This window comes from Ursus arctos, unplaced genomic scaffold, assembly GCF_023065955.2.
Source record: "Ursus arctos isolate Adak ecotype North America unplaced genomic scaffold, UrsArc2.0 scaffold_33, whole genome shotgun sequence".
NCBI lineage: Eukaryota > Metazoa > Chordata > Mammalia > Carnivora > Ursidae > Ursus > Ursus arctos.
Window position 1 is genome coordinate 9,036,486 of NW_026623019.1, and position 19,177 is coordinate 9,055,662.

General features: G+C 47.0%; 1 protein-coding gene across 1 annotated transcript in view; it reads right to left on the bottom strand.

Annotated features, from left to right (window-relative positions):
* The window catches only part of KANK1 (KN motif and ankyrin repeat domains 1), a 168,176-nt gene that overhangs the window by 16,293 nt on the left and 132,706 nt on the right, over window positions 1–19,177 (bottom strand). The window contains exon 4 of the mRNA XM_057305551.1: window positions 14,677–14,796. Coding sequence (XP_057161534.1) covers window positions 14,677–14,713 — 37 coding nt within the window. The 5' untranslated portion in view covers window positions 14,714–14,796. The remainder of the gene's footprint in view (window positions 1–14,676; window positions 14,797–19,177) is intronic.

Genomic DNA, 19,177 nt, shown 5'->3' on the forward strand with positions numbered 1-19,177 from the left:
CATAACACACAGAGCTTGAGTTCATACTTTACCAACCCCTCCAATCCCCCCCAAACTTCACGCTCTCCTCTTTTTTTCTTCTTTTGGGCTTTCTTACCTCTCCAGAAACAAAGTACTGTGATTTTGAGCAAGCAGGAAGCCAAGTCTCAAAGCATACTTCCCCGGTCATTAAAGGGAGTACACACATCAGCAGGCAGAGAGCCCAGGAGCTGCTGCAGAGAATTTATTTATACCCATTTGGAATTTCCTGACCAACTAACAGCCTCCTGGCTGCGGGGTTTAATTCCAGCTCTCCAGGCGTCAGAGAGACAGCAAACTCTACCACCCAACAAAATCGCAAGCAAGGACCTTAAGAGCCACAAATAAAGACGTGAAGGCAGACCGCTCCCGTGCCCCTTCGGATTTTTCGAGCACCCTATCTATCCATTTTCTTTAGACACCTGATATGCTGACCTAGACATACAGTTGCAAACCTGCTAATTCGAGGAAGAACTGAGAAAAGCAACAAATGCTTTCTGTTTCCCCCCGAACTTACTCCTTTCCCCAAAGCCCCCAGTGCCGAGAAAGGCTCCCTGTTATAATCCGAGCTGTAACTCCGCAGCTGTCGGCTGAAGGAAATGATTCCGGCGTGTGCTGAGCCCAGACTGGACTGGAGGAGAGTGGTTCCCTGGTTGCCTTACTCTTCTTTAATGCAACATGTAATCTGGAGGCTAAAAACACTCCGGGTTGTAAACCACAGACCCAAGCTTTTATTTTTATTTTTTTCATATTCTCTTACACATTTTTACCCAAATTCGATCATGTGACTTTCAAAGACACAGACTTAAGTTCCCAAACAAGTACATTCTGTTTTAGGATGATAACATCTTTCAGCAACCTTTGGTTTCTGTTTTAAAACCTAAGAATTGTATGTTCCTCTAATGGTTTAAATACGTCACGAAAGAAAGAAAGAAAGAAAGAAAGAAAGAAAGAAAGAAAGAAAGAAAAGAAAAGAAAAGAAAGAGTACTTGAAAACCCAATCTTCCCTTGGCCTAAGAACAGTGGATACAAGTGACTCCAGAAGAACAAGATTCACTGAACTCTGTCTACAGGGCAAAGCAGCAAAACCCGTTCTAAACAATAAAACAGAGATTAACAAAGATTAGGGATGACTTGAAATCACCTGCTTTGCAAAATCCAAAACAGGGTATGGCTCTGAGGAGAGAGGCAAAATTTTTGAGAATCCACTGAATTTGCCTTGTTTGGCTAGTATTAGCGGCTGTGCACCCACACCTCACTCCATTTACCTTCTGGCTCTGTCCTCCTGGCCCAGATCTGGTGGCTGGATGCTTAACTCTGGGACACGGCTGCCTGCCTTTACTCTCTCTTAATTTATGTACAAAAGAAGCATCCAAATGAGACATGGGAGGACAGAGATGTACTCAAGGCTTTCCCTCTGACAGGTGCAAAGGAGCCAGGAAGGGTAACTCCCAGTGAGAAGGGAAATGGGCCGTAGATAGAAGCCTTCTGGTCACCAGGCTGGCCAAGGGCACCAACAGTCTTTATCCCCTGGGTGAAGGGGATGTGGGGGTTGCAATCAAGCCTACCTGAGCCCACAATTCTAATACTGAACCCTATTACTGCATGAAGACTTTTTCCCTGGCGGGGCCTGACCCCTAGTCTAGAGAGGGAACTGAACGTTCAGTGTTGAGTGTAACAGGGAGTTACATTTGGGACATGATGAGATGCAGGTTTCCTGAATTTACCTTCCTCCCCCCGTACGGTCCTCCTTTCCTCTCCCCGTTAGCGGTTGCGAACACCCCTCCAGCCTCTCGGATGCAGCACCGTGCAGCCGGGCTCTGAGGCTCCCAGCGCCACTTGCCCGCATCTATCCCCACCACGCTCTGCCGGGCGCGTCACACAGATGCAAACTCATTTCAACTTCATAACTGCCCTGGGAGCAAACTAGGAGTACTGCCACTTGACAGATGAAGCGACGTCGTCATCCGTATTGCTCGCTCCTGCACTGCTGTGTGAATGCTCCCTAACAGGACAGGCCACATTCGAGGTCTATTGTTTCCTGCACCCTCAGAGGGCAAGGTGGGAGGGGGGGAGCTGGCATCTCTGAAGGGGGGGAGGAGAAGGAACGTGCTTTTGCAGATTGTCCTTTGCATTGTTCTTTCCCCTTCTGATGTGTTTTCCCGACCTTCTCAGACAAAACCCTGCTAGTTCGCAGACCAGCTCAAGTGTCAATCAGTTCTGTCTGAAGTTGTCCCTTACCCTTCCAGCCGCCTCTTCCATCCAGGCTCTCGGAATAGCTTGCTTTTCCCTCTGCTCCTACTCGTGCACACATCCCACATCCCGACAGACTCAGAGGAGCGTCGCTCTCTTCATCTCAACTAGTGCTGTGCCCCCGCCCCCCACCCTGCAGGTGCCCGGAGCCCCGTCAGTCAATTTAATTCCTTCCAGAGCAGCCAAACTCTGCGGGTTACTCTTTCCTTTTAAAGAGATGTACAAAAATGGCAAAGATTTGGAGTCCGTGTCCTAACATCACTTCTAGCATCCGAGGTGGAAGGGCCAACACTGGGACCTCCCAGACCGCACCCCCCCACACACACAAGTTTTTGATCCTGCTGCACAATTAAACAGCCCCAGGGCTGTTTTTAAAAATGCTGAGTTGCCCGCCCCCCACCCCAATGAATCAGAAGCTCCTGGAGTGGAGCCAGGCGCATCAGCATTTTTAGAAGCTCCCCAGATGAGTCTCTGCTGAGGGAGGGAGCACCTCCCCTTCAAACCAAGCCGAATCTGCAGCTCCAAGTGTATTCTTCCGTTCGGCTCACAGGAAGCTGTGAGCCCTAGCGGGGGTAGCCCTGAAGCACACAAGTACCCTCCGGGTCCACAGCATAAATTCAAGCACCTTTAGACTCCAGGCCAGTAACTGAGGGGGGTCCAGGGCGGCTGGGGAGACCAGACAGCGCCTGTCTCCTCCAGTTCACTTGGCCCGTGGAAGTACACCACCCAGCGATGCCACATCTTTTGACTTTTCAAGGGAAGCTGAAGAAATTCGTATTTTTATACGAAATTGCCTAACTTAAAAAACCTTGGGAATTAATTCAAATTAAAACAAAACCTTGGGTTGGTCAAATGGAACACACTCCCCGGCGGCAGTGGGACCCAGAGAAAGGACTTGGTGCTATCTGTCTGGGATCCAATTTCACTCCTGCTCCCATCCCTTTTCCTTTCCCATTTTCCTGGTGACCAATTCTTTCTTTCCCATTTTATTATTGTTTTAAAGGTTTTATTTTTAAGCAATCTCTATACCCAACGTGGGGGCTCGAACTCAGAACCCCGAGATCAAGAGTCACACGCTCCACCAAGCGAGCCAGCCAGGAGCCCCTTCTTCCTTTTGTTCCCTTGTTGGAACAAACTATAAGACAAATTAGAAAAACAATTTTCATTCTACTGCATATTGATTGAATCACTTCTGTTGCATTTAGCTCTCTCACTACCATGATGTTTCATTAAAAAAAATAAAGACCAGGGCACCTGGGTGGCTCAGTGGGTTAAGCATCTGCCTTCAGCTCAGGTCGTGATTGCAGGGTTCTGGGATCGAGCATACATTGGGCTCCTGCTCAGCGGGGAGTCTGCTTCTCCCTCTGCCCCGCCCCTCTGCTTGTGCACGCCCTCTCTTTCTCTCGATCTCTCACACTCTCTCAAATAAATAAAATCTTAAAAAAATAAAACATAAAATAAAAAAATAAAGACTAAAACAGCAGCCTAGGATCCTTATCACCATGTCTCTTGAAGGTAAATTTAAACGTGCAAAAACCCTACCTGTAAGTATTCATCTTGAAAAGACAGACTGAAAGCAGGATGCTCTGTTATCATTCTTATGGACGGCCTGGGTTACATCTGTGATGGTTTAGCCTCCCCACCACCACCACCCCCAGCCCCTAAAGAATCCAGATACCTCATGGTGCTACTTTACCCCCCTGGGCTCTCAGACCGGTGATGGGTGTGATACAGAAGCTGGTGTCTAAGGGAACTCCAAGGAGGGAGAGCAGTGTGGGCGGAGCTCCCTTCCACAACCCCACTGGCTCCTTCTCCACCCACCTCCACCACAGCCCAAAGGGCTGACAGGACTCGAAGGGGATTACAGGACAGGTCTAGCAAGGGCTTCTAGCTCTTTCTTGTCCTGTTAGGTGTGTACTGCGTTGGGTATTGGAAGAGGACCCCTCCTTTACATGCCTGGATTTGAAGGATCTGCTCTTTCTAAGGCTGAATGTAAGGGGAGATTTTCCAAGGAGAGGCCACAGTCAGCATGACGAGGGTGTGCCCAGCAGAGGTGTGAGATCCTGGCCAGGAGAGTGAAACCAGGACAAGGACAGTATGGGTGATGGGACTATCGAAAAACACCAGGAAGAAATCCTCTGTCTTAGCTATACCTTACTCAACAAAGAGCACTTCCTCGAACACATTTAAGTCTTAACGCCAGAATCACACTGAATTTCTACACATCAGGCTTTCTTTACAGCCTGGGTGCCCCATGATTATTACTTTCATCAAATTTGGATAAGAGACTGTCTCGTAATTTATTTTCACCCGAGTCTTGAAACCAGCATTTAAAAAGCCCGGGACACAATGAACTGAGGCACGAAAGATTAAAACTTTAAATTAGATTGCCACAAAGACTATAAACACTGCAAACAATAAGGGTCTATTTAATATTTATTTATAATTTATAGGTTATAATAATTATAATTTATTAATGATAATTTATTTAATGATTATTTACTTAATGAAATAACCATTTATTTCCTCCCATCTAAAAGGGGGCAGAGATCTGTAGAGTCTTTCCCGAGAGAACCGTGGGAAAGCACGCAAGCAGACTGGCCTGCCATACTCCCAACCACAGAGGCCACCAACTTGGTTTCTCATCCACAGTTCCAACCAGCCCGCCAAACCAAATCAGGTAACAAGCCCAGGGCAAAAGGAACTGACGAGAGCTCCATCTCCTCTCTCGGGTTGGGTCACTAACAAGAAAGTAGCCATGGGAGCGAGAAAGAACCTTCCAAATGGTCTTTGACAAGCATCCTCCCTGGACGACCACATTAAACCTGGTCACCTCTCCCTGGAACCCAAGGCACTTAACAGACAATATCATTTTAAGCCTGCCTCAGAGCATGTGATAGAGAGAAAGCAGACACTACCCCGTGCACTCAGTGGTGAGGTAAGAGGAGGAAGCCCGTGAGCGAGTGCGTGCCACGGACTGAAAGCCACCTGTTCATCCGGGGAAAATATCCAGATGCACAAGCTGGGAGGAAACTGTGATGGGAGTAACAACGTAAGACAGGCAAACAGCAGGGCTCAGTTCAATCACAGATTCTCACGCAGGCGCCGTGCCTGTGTCTTGCTCTGGATTCGCTGCCCAGCATCATGCCGGCACAAAGTAGGTGTGCTGCAGCTATGTGCTCATTGAACGTGCAGCCTGCTGACTCCAGGCGGAGGACTAAGCAAGCCACCATGGGTACACCGAGGTGCAGACGACCTGACGCTTGCCTCCTGAGACCCCAACGCTTATAGCCTAGGGGGGCACACAACCCTAACTCCACATTAAAATACACAGCTCTCCAGGAATTCAGAAGAGGTGGGGGTGACGTTCCCCTGGGAGTACCTGGGAACACTTGTTGCAACAGGTCAGAGAGGAAGCAGCTCTTGAAGCATAAGAAGGGCTTAGGAGGTAGGGGAAAGCCATCCAGATCAAGAGAACAGGGCTTTGAGCAGGCCCCTAGGAAGGGAACAGGGCAGGTGGGCTGGGGAAGAGAAGTGGGGACGGTGCAGAAGCCCCCATTGGCTTCAGGACCCTCTGCCCAGAGCTGGTCTCTTGCTGTCTGGAGCCCTGGAGGGCTGGGAAGGCCCACCGGGATTTTTACAGGCATCAGGAGTGAAAACACAGAAACAGATCATGATTTCTGTCCAAATAAGGCCAAAAACAGAAGGCCAGAGTTAAGAGGAGTGAACACAGATTAAAGTCAGTGAAAGCCAAACATGTTCGGAGAGACCGAAAAAATAACAAAGTATAGAAAATTCAATGTGCCTTCATCTTGCCAGCCATCCTTAACAAAACACAGTCACAAAGAAGTGACACTAAGGCAAAGAAAGACCCACCTTCACAGGACCTCAGGGCTGGTCCATGTCACAAAGAAGGGAGACAGCTGCCCTTCTGCAAATACGTTTCCGTGCAGTCATTTAAAAGTGAGCTCCTGAAAGAATGAACTCACTGAGCTGAAGCATTTTCACTGAGTTTTGTATCCTTCCTTCTGGTCGTTCCAAAACGACACCCTGATTTAAATTCATCACTCTTTGGAAAGTCTGCTTTTTCATCATCAAAGTGGCCAGAGGACAGAAAACCAAAGAATAATAGCCCCAGAGGGAAAGCCCCCAACTTTCGGCCCCCTTTACCTTTCTGGAAGATTTTCTGTCTGGGGATTCTTCATTTAAAAGCAGTATCCTGGGGGTGGTGTAAGTTCCAGATGCTGGTTCCTAGTGCCCTAATAATGTCTGAGCAGCCCTGCTCAGAGAATCCACAGCTCCTGCGAGCCTGAGAGATGCACGAGAGTGTACAGGGCCATGCCCAGGGATTCCTTACCCCACAAAAGCTTACGATGCAACCGTTTCCCCCTCACACTGCCAGGCAGCTGTGCCCGGGGCAGATCTGGAAGCTGTGTAAAGCAGGGCGCTAATGGAAAAACTTGGTGGCACAGGGCTTCGGTGTTTTGCAATTTTTTTCCTGTAAGCTACATTGTTGGAATGGTTTGACATGCAAACCGTTCCCTCCTCCCCTACCAGCCTACAGACTTCCAGGTCTCCGCCCTGGTGCGCTGTGGCAATCGGTGTATCATCGGGCTGATTCACCCCTTGTAGGGGTGGAGTCCTGGCTGGGGGACAGGGCACAGAGAGCCGGCAGGTTCTATTGCCTCCTCGGGCAGCTCATGGGAAGACAGATGAGTCTTTGTCCTCCCAGCTGGAGGGGAACACGCCAAATGTGCTGCCTAAGGAAAAAAAAAAAAAAACCCACCTCACATTTCCTGGTGTATGCCTGATTTGATTAATGCACCCCCATCAGTCAATCGGGAATGCGGGGGAAAGGCAAACACATCAGCCACACGAGCTGGGTATGCGGACTTAGCCGAGGAGAACACGGGCCGCAGGGGAAGAAGGAATATTTTTTGGTTTTCGTTAGAAGAAAGGAAGAGGTGAGGGACGTAACTATGGGGGTGAAGACACTACGCGGTTGGGCTTATGACTCTTTAGAAATATCACATCTCTCTCTTTTGTTTTTCGAGTCTGGGGATAGCCTCCTCCTTTTCTTCCAGGAGACTCTGAAAAGTGCCTGTTGTGGCCGCTTGTACACAAACATTTAAAAAAAGCCTTCGCCTGGTGGACCGTTGTTGCAAGAGAAAAGAAGGCACTCAGAAAAGTGGGCAGGAGTGGGAAAATCTGACGGCACAAGCTGAATCAATGTTTTCACAAAATTATTTGCAGAGCTGATGGGATTTATTGACTAAACCAAACATTGTGAGACTAGATTCAGAAAAGCACGTGACCGTCTCTTGATTCTACCGAACAGAGATCAGGTCCAGAGTACAAAAGATCCCACAGAGAGAAAATTTTTTCACTTAAATAAGATCGCGAGAAAGGACCTAAAATAAACGCGGCACCTGACTATTCATAGCACGTTGCGTCCATAAATCATCATTCTAAGCACCACCTCCTTTAAATACAGGCTCATCGGGTGAAACTGTACCAACCTCCGGCCCGGCTGGGAGGAAAGTCACGGGCCACTCAAACCTGGCCTGTCACACATGAGACAAGAGTGAGAGTCCGTCCACAGATTGAACTTTAGGGACGAGAACACATCCCGTCAATCCAACAGCAATCTGCCCATCGGCCCCGTTTTCCTTCCTGTTCACAGCTCTGCTTTTCTATCTGTTGGCTAGAAAGGTCTTCTGAATATTACAGAATATTATTTAATCATATTCCAAGTGCTGCTAAAATTAGAAATCTGGTCACAATTAAAAAACAAATCCTCAAAATAGTCGCATACATATTTTTAAGCTGTGAGATCACTTGTCCATACAGAGCTACCAGCTGGGATCGCTATGAGATACAAATGGGCTGCATATTTAAAACACTTCTCATCTTCAGGATTCACAAGGAATTGCAGCCCAAAGCAGAACCAGCTTAGCCTCTAAAACATGAGCATATTTTTCCTAAAGCCTATGGAAATGAGTGAATCAGTTCCAGCTCATTCCAAAAACATCCAGCAGAGAAGCCAAGAGACGAAAAACAGGATCATCAAAAAAAAAAATTTTTTTTTAAACCTAGAATTTCTACAAGTGTTTGAATGAATCCTATCAAATCTGATTTCCTGGCTGACTTTTCTACGAGGTTTTTATTAGAGGAGTCTACTCCTCGCAATTTTTAGGTATGTTGCCAGAAAAGAGCAAGAATTTACAACCTCTGTGAATCTGAGAGTTATGCTGATATTTTCTGTGCCAGAGCAAATCAAACAGCCTCTTAGAGAGAAGGACCCCAAAGCAGAAACTGTGAGCTGTGGTCACTCATTTCCCAAGTCCACACAAACCTTTCTCAGAAACTGCACAGAAGGAGATGGACTGGAATTATCTGGGACACAGGAAGAAGGCAAACCCTTGGAAAGGAAGCCAACGAGCTATACTTCGGATGGGCTCAGCTGGCCCACCCAAGTCGTTCGAGAAAGAGGGGAAGTGCATAATCAGAAACAAACGCCAATACTCACGATGGGAAGTCTGCGGGTGAGCAGGGCACAGGGTATTCAAATCTTGTAGGAAGGGCTGTTTCAATCCTTTGCCTCTCTGCAGCTCAAGGCCTTACCACTGCAGTGCCTCTCCCTGCTGGATTTTTATTTTGTGCTTTTTCTTTCCTGTTGGCACCCACACAGCATCTGGGCAGAAGCCTCCAAACGAAGGGTGTATCTTCGCCCAACACCTGGAATGGGCAAGCGCCTGGGTTCTACCCTTCCTACACCCAGGTAGGCTCGGACTTGCTGCCAGATAAGACATCTTTCCTCGGCTCAACTGCAGAGTTTAATCGCCCGTCTGAAATCTGAACGATGCTTAGCGCATTAGGACACACTCACGGTCTGGAGCAACAAAGCTTTATCAGGTGAAGCTGGCTACCGGTTAAAACGGAAGCCTTAAGAGTGTGTAAAGCAAGCAAGTCCTGACAAGGGAGGGACTCTTCAGAATGTCTCTGGGGGCTGGACGAATTCTGGGGTTCTGATTCAACCAAACAGAGAAGACTCTGAAATCCAGGGTCCCATATCTGTAGGCGGTCTCAGCATTTTAACAGCTGTGAAACTCAAATATAACTAATACTTAAAAAAAATAACTGTCTTCTGAAACACCATCACTGTCAGAAAATACATTATTTCATTTGTAAACCTCAGTGTGAAATGAGCCTTTAATCAACGAAAAACGAAGTCTCATTTAAAGTTGAAAGGCATAATCTAATTGAAACCCAATTATTAAGCACACCAAGTAACAGGATGAAACTGCATGATGTATTAGCGCTAATATGTTGTTAATCTGGCTCTATGAGATAATTCACACTAAGAAAAAAATAACTTACCAACCTAAGCTCTATCAGGGAGGACACTTTACTCAAAACTGTTCTACTCTTGGGTTTCATGGAGTTTCCGGAAATACACACTTTCCTCTCGATCTATTTAATTAGGACTTCACAGACGCCAACTTCTGATTTTTCATGTCAACAGAATGTGCCCAACAAAGGAAAAAGGACCGTGCGTTCAACGTCTGGCTTAGCTACTAGCTAACTGTGTGGGCTTGGCGACTCGTGTTTTGTCATCCGAAAGCAGGGACAGGTGGAGGCATAAAGACCCCCATGAGCCCTTTACCTATGTTTTGATGCCAGGCAACTCTGTTGCACCTGCCGCTCTTCTGATACACCACCGAACACACCGCTTACGGGGGGATGCGAAGCACGGGGAGGAATACACACTTCACCCTTCGGGAGACTTTTCCAGGACACCCTGGAGGCTCACGGACGGTACTCACGCATTCGAGCAGCCCCAGCCTCTCATCGCGCACCTTCTGCCTCTGGAGGAAGGCCGATGGAGACGACAGGGCTCAGGCTCACCGGCAGAGACACGCACCACCTCTGGGGCCGAGACTTTCCTCACAGACGGTCTCGGAAAACCCGGGCGGCTCCGGCCAGACCAGCCGGGCCAACGGTCTCGCACCCGACAAACAGCCCGCGGTGCCTGCTGTCGGGTGCGCGGCAGGGGGCTCGGAGTTCTGTTTGAGAAACGCCGCTGCCCGGGAAAATATTTACACAGCCGAGCGCGTGCTCGGCGCGGCGGGGTGAACCTGCTCGGCCGGGAGGCTGCGGCTCTGGCGGACCCCGTCTTATCAGCGGCCTTTGTACCTCACGTAAGATCAGCATGGAGACAAAACCTGCGGCCAGATGACTGAGCGGAGTCACAACAAGACTTCATGAAATTCATACCAGGAATTTAAAATGACCGCCACGTTTTTAATGCAGTTCGATGAGTACCCTAAGTCAATAATATAGCTATCTGGGGGGGAAAATATATGTATATATATATATGCTTTGAAAGAGAAATAGCAAGAAGGGGAAAAACCATAATAAACTACCAAAGGCAAATATTAGCAAAACTAAGGCTGGTGATGGGAGGCATAAAATGGGACTCCCTAACACTCATCTATTCATTTCATTTAACTGTTAGACACAGGACAGTGATACGATTCTTGCCTCAAAGTCGCAGCATCTGACAGGGCCTGGCACGGGGGCGCGTGACCCGGCGCTTTCCAGACCAGGAGCTCAGGAGCTCGCAGAACAAGAGGGGCGGTCATTTCCCCTGACATCGGACCGGGGTTTTACATCTTACAAGGTGTTTTTAGGGCTATTGTTTTATTTTTCCCTCACAACACTCCTGAGAAGAAGGCAGGGCAAGTATATTATCTTCATCTGACAAATAAGCCACTTGTTATTTAGCTTCCAAAGAGAGTCGAAGCTCTAATTAAAGTTTCACAACATTAATTAGTGTTGACAGAGGTAAATAGCGCATCCAGTTGACATGATTCAGAGACCTGAGCAAAAGCAGACCATCCCCATCCCCGAAGCCATTTTCCTGACCAACGACCCCCGTGTACCTCCTATGTGTCCACAAGCCAGGGAACAGTCACAAGCAATTTCTCCTGCTTTTAGCTCATCACATTAACAAATGACATTGGGCTGCTCTCTGTAATACCCCCGCCAAGTGTTTGCAATGAATGACAGCAAAACTGGACCGGTCGACAGAAGCAGGATGGAGATCTTGTGGAAAAGAGGGAACGAACACAAAGACAAGTGACTGATGGGGTGGATGGTGAGGACGAAGCTGGGAGCGGTGCCCACGGGAGGCTGCCAGCTGTAGCAGACATGAAGCGAGGACACCCAGCTAGATTTGAATTTCGAATACACAGTGAATACTTTTTTTTTTTTTAAAGCAGAAGTCAGTCCTCTATTTTTTCTGGATGCTCTGTCCACAGAAACCTTCAGCCTCTACTGGAATGGAAGGTCCCTGAAGGCAGGAGTTCTAGCCTGTTGGTTCCCAGTGCCCAGAAGAGTGCCTGGCACACTGGAGGCACTCCGGGATAGCTGCCGTGTACTGGTGAAGTGTATTTCTTCAGCAAGCTAGGTGGTATGCACACAGGTGCCTGTCATACCTCCTTTATGCATTTTGTGGGTCTGACACTTTGGGCAATACATTTAACAAATTACAGCATTAACTAAGTGCTCTTACTTTAAAATCGGTACCTTTCGTTCAAGCTAACTGAAGGACTCAATGGGGAAGTGAGAGGCTAAAAGGACTCGGAATGGTCCCTTACTCAGTTTCAACTCTCAACAGGGACATGGATGTGGGATGTCAGTCCTCAGGTGTGCTGGCAGCCGAGGGCACTCCGTGGCCAACTGGTCTTTTTCTCAGCTGGCTTCTTTTGCTTTCAACTTTGTTCCTAAGACCATGAAAAGTGTTCCTCGTGCCAATGCCCTGACTCCACCTTCATATGGGATTTTTCCTCGTGTTCTATGGAGCCCAAAGCACTGATTTTTCAGGGGAAGGGGTGAGGGAGACTCCTTTTGGGCACAACACATGTAGGGGAAATATGGATTAAAAAAGCATATTTAATATGTGGAGAATAAAAATAAACAATTTACTCCACATTTAAAACGTTACTGAAGTACCCAAATTATTTATTTCTCATGGGAAGGATCAATAACCAGCCCCATTTGCTGCCAGGAAGGCTTTTTTATCCCGTCTTCATCTGTAGCCTATAAATGTTCCCATGTTAATTGCATCTGAAACAGTATATTTAAAACCAGCATATACTTTTGCATAGTTTGAGTTTGGCTTTTCTTTTTTTTAAACAGTGGGCCGGTATTTCTTTTGTAATACAGAGTAGGAAAGGAAAAGGTAAAACCATGACCTCTATAAGCATCATCTCAACTGCGTGAAATACACAAAATTTCAAGACAACACGGAAAATGAGCCGAACATGTATTTCCGGGTTGTGGTATTAGCAATAATTCCTGCTCTCATTTTTAAGAAAATATTAAACTTTTATATTTTAAAATTTTCTAAAATGAGCATTGTCTATATGTACATACACACATGCATATATATGTGGGTGGGCGTGTGTGTATAACTAAAGTAATTGTGTCTCCTGAGCCTCTAATCAGATGGCTTGCAGAGGTCATGGCGACTAGAATAAACACTACTGTCCCCTGCCTGGTCCCGACACCTGTCTGCAGTAACCATTCATCCCCTGACACCCTCAGAAGTCACTAATCAGAGAGCTTCCCTTGGCTTCCAAACTCACTGCCCAGACCTGTTAGGCAGGGGAAAGGTTATAGCTGGGTCATCAGACTTCAGGAACAAAGGGAAAGGGACACTGTAGGACAAGTCAAGTTGAAAAGGAACAGAGGGCAAATGAGGTAGGTATCTAAACCCTTGGAGAGAGGAATGTGCCAGAGGGTCAAGATCTCCAGGCCCCCCTTCCTCTGCACGTGGGAACGCAAGTGAGGGCAGGAGCGGGATGGGAGAGCATAGCATCGCAGGGGATTGAAACCCACAACACTCAAGAAATTTCACAATGCTTCGATTTCCTCCCTTAGCAAATATTTTACTAGAGAAACAAGGAATAAGCCCGACTTCTCTCACTTAGGTGAGTGCCTGAGTTTCTCTGCCATCACGCAGGGATGGTGGTGGTGGTGCTGATAACAGCATAATCTCATAGGATTACTGTGAGAATTAAGCATGATGATGCAGGCAAAGCACGCGGGACACCGTGGTACGCAGTAAGGAAGTGTCCATGGCATGTTAGCTTTTGTCATTCATATTTCCTTAGTGACAGCAGTCCTGAGCAGAATCTATAAAAGCCCCGTGAAGCTGGGCAGCAGAAAGGGCAAGCAAAAGAATAAACAGAGAAAGACCAGTTGTCCTGGAATAAACCACCGAGTTTGTCTGGGGCCCTCTGGCAAGAGGGCATGCTTGCAGCTGGGACTGCTGGAACAGAAAGTGGGCTGGGGCTGCCCACTCCAGAGGGCTCCTCCTGCTCTAGCTTTACCAGAGCTTTCCAGCTTACAGGGCACTTGTAAGTCCATTTCTGACCTTCACGTGGGTCCTAACGCTGCAGGTAGATGTATTTACTGATGTTTTACTCGTGGAGAAATACCCCTGCCCCGTAGTTCATGGTTAAGGCTGGAGGTGGGACTCTAATTCAGGGCTCCTGATTCCAACCCCACATTCCTTCCATGAGCCAGAGCTCAGAGCAGCAGAGCCAGGACTGGGTGCGGACACCACACAGGCACCACCCCCCCCCCCCCACACACAACCCCTGCTCTCACACATTCTGCTCTTTGACAGATCACTCAAGAGTGGAACGAACACCTGGCGTACCGTTTTGGACAGGTGGTCGTCTCCTGTCATACGCCGTCTCTTGGGAGGCTTTTCTCTGCATTTGTTCTATAAATTTCTCCCAAATCTTCTATAAGCAATATGGGACGAGATATGCAAACTACATAGGTCTCTAACGGAACCGGGGTGGAACGGAGAATGCGAGTCCTTATGATTCAGGAAATGACTTGTTGAATAGTCCTCTCTGGGAAAGTCACTTCAAAGAGTACGCTCTTCTCCAGCCCCTCTTTCTCTTTGTGTAGCAACATGAAACGAAAGCTGCCTGGGATGGGATACTAGGAACTGGCTTGAAGCATCCAGACTCACTTCCTCTCTTGTTGCTCCCTCGCTCATGCAGAAGTTTGAGAGAGTGCACGTTACACTTGGGTCAGCATTCAGGATTTGACATTTATCTTTCAACACTTCAATAGAACTGACTTGGGTGATAACTTACCTAACTGAGTTCTGTACATAGACTCTAAAGATAAAAGCGAATTCTCGAAGAGATTAAAAAAAAGAAAAGCAAAAAACCCAGCTTCATTGGATAGAAAATTCTTTGAGAGCCTAGTTATCTAGGCAACTTGCTAGTATCTACCCATTAGTAAAAAAGAAATTAGAAATCAGCTTGAGCAAAGGCATACACACACACACACACACACACCCCAGAGCACGGTTACCTGATGCAGAGCCGATAACCTTTGTGGTGTGAGCCATGAGGGCTGGAATCCAATGACAGATCCAGAAAGGAGTGAGGAGTCATGCAAACTTTATGCATCAAGTTCCCAAACGCATTCAACCTGAAACAATAAAGAGAGCCCCATCAAAATGGATCATTTAAAAATATGTACAACACTAAATCTTGGACATCTGTTTGCAAAGATGGCTGCTAACGGAGGGCGCCAATCCGAGCAGGGGACAGGCAGCCCGTGGATGGTGGGGACGGCTGCCCGGTGCTGAGAGGATGGCACCCCCGCAGATGCGCCCGGGGACGGGCACCGAGGGCAGGTCTCCAGACACGGTACTCTTCCAGGAGATAAAACTGGTTCTCTAGAAACGTGACTTTTTTAGGAAGGTGGCCTTCAAATGCCAATGGCCTCCTAACGGGTATCGCTCTACATAGCCCGTCACAAACCACTTCGGGTTCTTAAACGTCAGCCTCTTTTCCAAAGGTTGGCTCAACACTTTCATTCACTCAATCGCACTTGCAGAGAAGTTGCCGTTGTTGTACTAAGCGTTCACATTTTTAAAGGATTCAAACATGGGGACCCTTCTGAGGCATCTCAAAGTCTTTCACCTACTTGGTCTTTTAAAACATAAATGGGATCCGGTCAGCAACCCTCTTAAAAAGTCTTCCACATCTCCCATTGTCCTGTCAAATAACCTTCAAGTGACACAGCGTGGCACATGGTTTGGAAACATTAGGGTTCACGTTGGGCACCCTATTTCTTCCTTTATAGGAATCCTCTATTTACAAGTTAACTGAGGGGCACCTGGGGCTCAGTTGGTTAAGCATCCAACTCTTGATTTTGGCTCAGGTCATGACCTCAGGGTCCTGAGATCGAGCCCTGAGTGGGGTTCTGTGCTGGGCGTGGAGCCTGCTTAAGATTCTCTCTCTCACTCTCTCTCTGCGCCCCTCCCCACCCCGGCTCCCTCTCTAAAAAAGTAAAAAATTAAAAAAATGAAAGTTAACTGAGATGACTACCATAAGACGTATTACAACCACGAAATTGACAGCCAAAAAGAAACAAGAACAGAAAAGGAACACTGCTCCGACCTTGCTTCTTCAAAATGCCTTTTGAAAAATGCTGGCAAAGAAAGCAAACAATGGTACAGACGGAAGTACTCCATTTTCACTGTGCTGGGATCCTAACTCTAACCCACAAAACCCGAAGAAAATGATCTAACGGATTCCAAGTTGAGAATTCAAGCCTCAGTTCCAAAACCCACAACGACCTCCCAACAACAGAACGCCAACATAACAACATGTCCGTAATATACTGGGTTCCCATGCAGCCACTGAAATCATCTAAGAGCTTTTGATAATGTAGCAAAATACTCAAAGGACACCGATAAATATTATTTCGTAAACCTAATTTTGTTAAAAATATGGATGTACATATTTACACATTTATTTAAAACCATTAGAAGTAAAGACACCACAATGTTCCTTATGGTTGCCCCTGGGTGATGCCATTAGCGGATGAGTTTAGCTCCTTTATTACTTTTGTAATAGTAACTGTTTAAAAAAAAAAAATTAAAGACTCCCTGTGTCTGGTTTTATTTGCTTTAAAATGCACGGGAGGAAGAAAAGAGAATCTTCCAAATGCTACGAGAAAGGAACCCGTCAGGCCACACTCATGGAGATTATAAGAAGTGGGAAAGACAAGTACATAAGAGGAGGGCAGAGGAAATGGCTGATCTCTGTGATCACACAGGGTGAGCACTTCTCTCTGTGTAGCTGGTGAACTTTTCTTCATTGCCCCAATGAGCAGGGCACCATAGTTCAAAGCTAACTACACGGCTCCGTTGCTTGGCTTCTCCAGCTCTGGGGACTACCATTCAGCCCACCTGCAGAGACCTCATTCTTAGCCTTCCACTTGAGGCCTCCGTGCTCCCTGCTGGCTCCCATTTTTGGTCTGGCAGCCCACCAGGACAACAGGATGGCTCTGATCTGTCTGCCTATGTGGCAATCACCTGACATTCTGTTGCAAACAGGCACCGGTTCAAGTCCATGGCATGGAGCTTGGAAAGCAGTGACCCTCTGTGCAGGCAGAGCTGGCTCACTCAAATGGCAGGCTTTAGGGATCAAGTGAGCATTACTTTGAAGAATAGGAATGACTACAAATGTCTGGCAAATGCAACTTCATGAGAAAAAAAAAAAAAAGGACTGGGAGGGCAGGAGGAGGAGAGGGAGCAGGGAGATAAGGGGGCAGAGGAGAGAAGCCCAGCTTCTGGAATTCCTCAACTAATTATACTCTTAAAAGCCAACAAAAACAAAACCTAAGCAAAACCCTGATTCCTGGCCCCTTTCTAGACCTATTGCTTGTGCTCTTGCTTCATAACGGCTTGTAAATACCACCACTTAAGCTCTTGAGGGCAAACAGAAGGCAAGAAGAAACAGGCTGTGAGTATTATGGGTGCGTGAAGTATGTGTCAAGGTATTTGGATAGAGATATGCCCAGAATCTTCCAAGTCAAGCTTCCTCAACTTTGGTGCAAGGTCCTCTCCTGTTAGTGAACCTCCTTTCCCTGGCAGAAGATTTCTACGTCAGATCCAAACCGGTCTCTCCCACCCTCCCTCCAACTGAACAATAACGTCAAAATGAGGAGGAAGCCCCCAAATTAGCAACCACACGCACAGCACTGGAAAAATGACACGATGTGGCTGTCCCTGGGTGTGGATCCTGGGGGTGTCGGCACAGAAACAACACTTCTACATTGTGTATTGATTTTGCCCAGTTATTGTTCATGCCTGACAGGTGGCCTCAAACTGCGAGGCCTCAGTCTTTTTCATGATATGCAGATTCTTCGGTCAGGGCATTATATAAACCAGAAAAGGTTTGGCCACGATCCAGTCTCTGTTTCAGATCAATAAACTGCTTCTTTTCTTCCCCAGAGAAGACTGCAAACAGTCAGTCTTCAGTGGTACAATGGTGGCTTAGTTCTGCTCGGGGAGAAAAAGCACTTCTTTGAAAGGCTTGAGGAAAATACATCAATACAGAAAATAAAGAGTTTGTCTTCTTCTCTGTTCAAGAGACTAATCTGAAGAACACTTTTATTAGCTCCCCTAGTGTCGTGCAGAGGATAAGACTGACATTGCCATGAATTTACCCCCTAGATACTTTACGGTATGAGCTTACCACGAAACAAACGTGAAGAACAGCTCGCTAGGTCTTTTCTAAGAACACATTAATGAAAACAAACAGATGAAGTGGAGATCTGAGATAATACTCTAGGCTGGTACGGCCAACCACCCAAATGCCACTGCCTTGGTTAGAGCCCAGATAATGACCATGAGGACACTGCTGATGGCCATGCAGGTGACAGCTGGTATTTATCGAGCTCTTACTACTATCAGTTATTGAGATATAAATGGCATCTACGGTGCACCATTCATTATTTTAAGTATCACTGATTTAAGAAAGGTGCTATTCATTAAACGGCCATAAAGCTTCTTAAACATTAATTGTAAGACATAGCCTCATTTCAGAAGTGTTTAAAATGTGAAAAATGTGCATCTCAGAATTCGCAAAATTACATTACATTCAAGGCACTTGTTAAAAGCACCTCACACTTATCACCTCATTCAAACCTCACGATGACCCTGTGAAGGACTGAAAATTCTCTCTCCCCATTTTTTGAAAAGGAAACCAAGGCACGGGGAGGTGAGAACATGCCTGGCTCAGAGGGCCAAGTCCAGAGGTGAGCCATCCAGCCCACGGGGCTGCGTGCACTATTGCTTTAACAAGTAAGAATTTACACCCATAAAGAAGAACCTTGCAAGAAGGCCACCTGAGGGACGTATCTGCTTATTGCCAGGATGCTTTGCTCCAATTCCTTTTAGACAGAAAGTTACGTTTCAGAACTTCAGGGGATATTGTTTTTGGAACAACTGTATTTCCTGTCTTATTCCTTGAGAGGACGTCATTGAGAGCTTGAGGAGGAACTTAGGTGACACACAGGAAATATCTCAGTACGCGCCGTCACTCTCCTCGAGACTCCACAGGACACCAGTCAGCCTGGCCAACCACCTTGCGCCTTAGGCTTTGCTGTGGATGTCATCTGACTCTTCCAAAAAATTAAGTACTTTTTCAACCCAGCAATGCTCTCCACCACCGAGGACAGGTGGGAGGCTCCCAACGGAATCATAGGAATTTCAAAAATGGACAGAATGAGGGCAGTCACGTTGGAATTAAGAGCCTCGTGGCTCAAATGACAACTGGGAAAGGTGAAACCAGGGCTTGGACCTGCAGGTCCTGGAATCTCTTTTACGACGTGTCACGGGAGTTTTGCATCCAGATGGAATGCAAAAAGAGAGAATCTGAAAAAAGAATCACTCGCTATCTCTCAGGGCTGACGTGGCACCATTACCACCTGAGGCGATTTCTTTTCAAGAATCTATTTTTATCACCTTCCCATGTTTTCAAGACCTGCCACCCCAAGCATCTGTGGCAGCCAC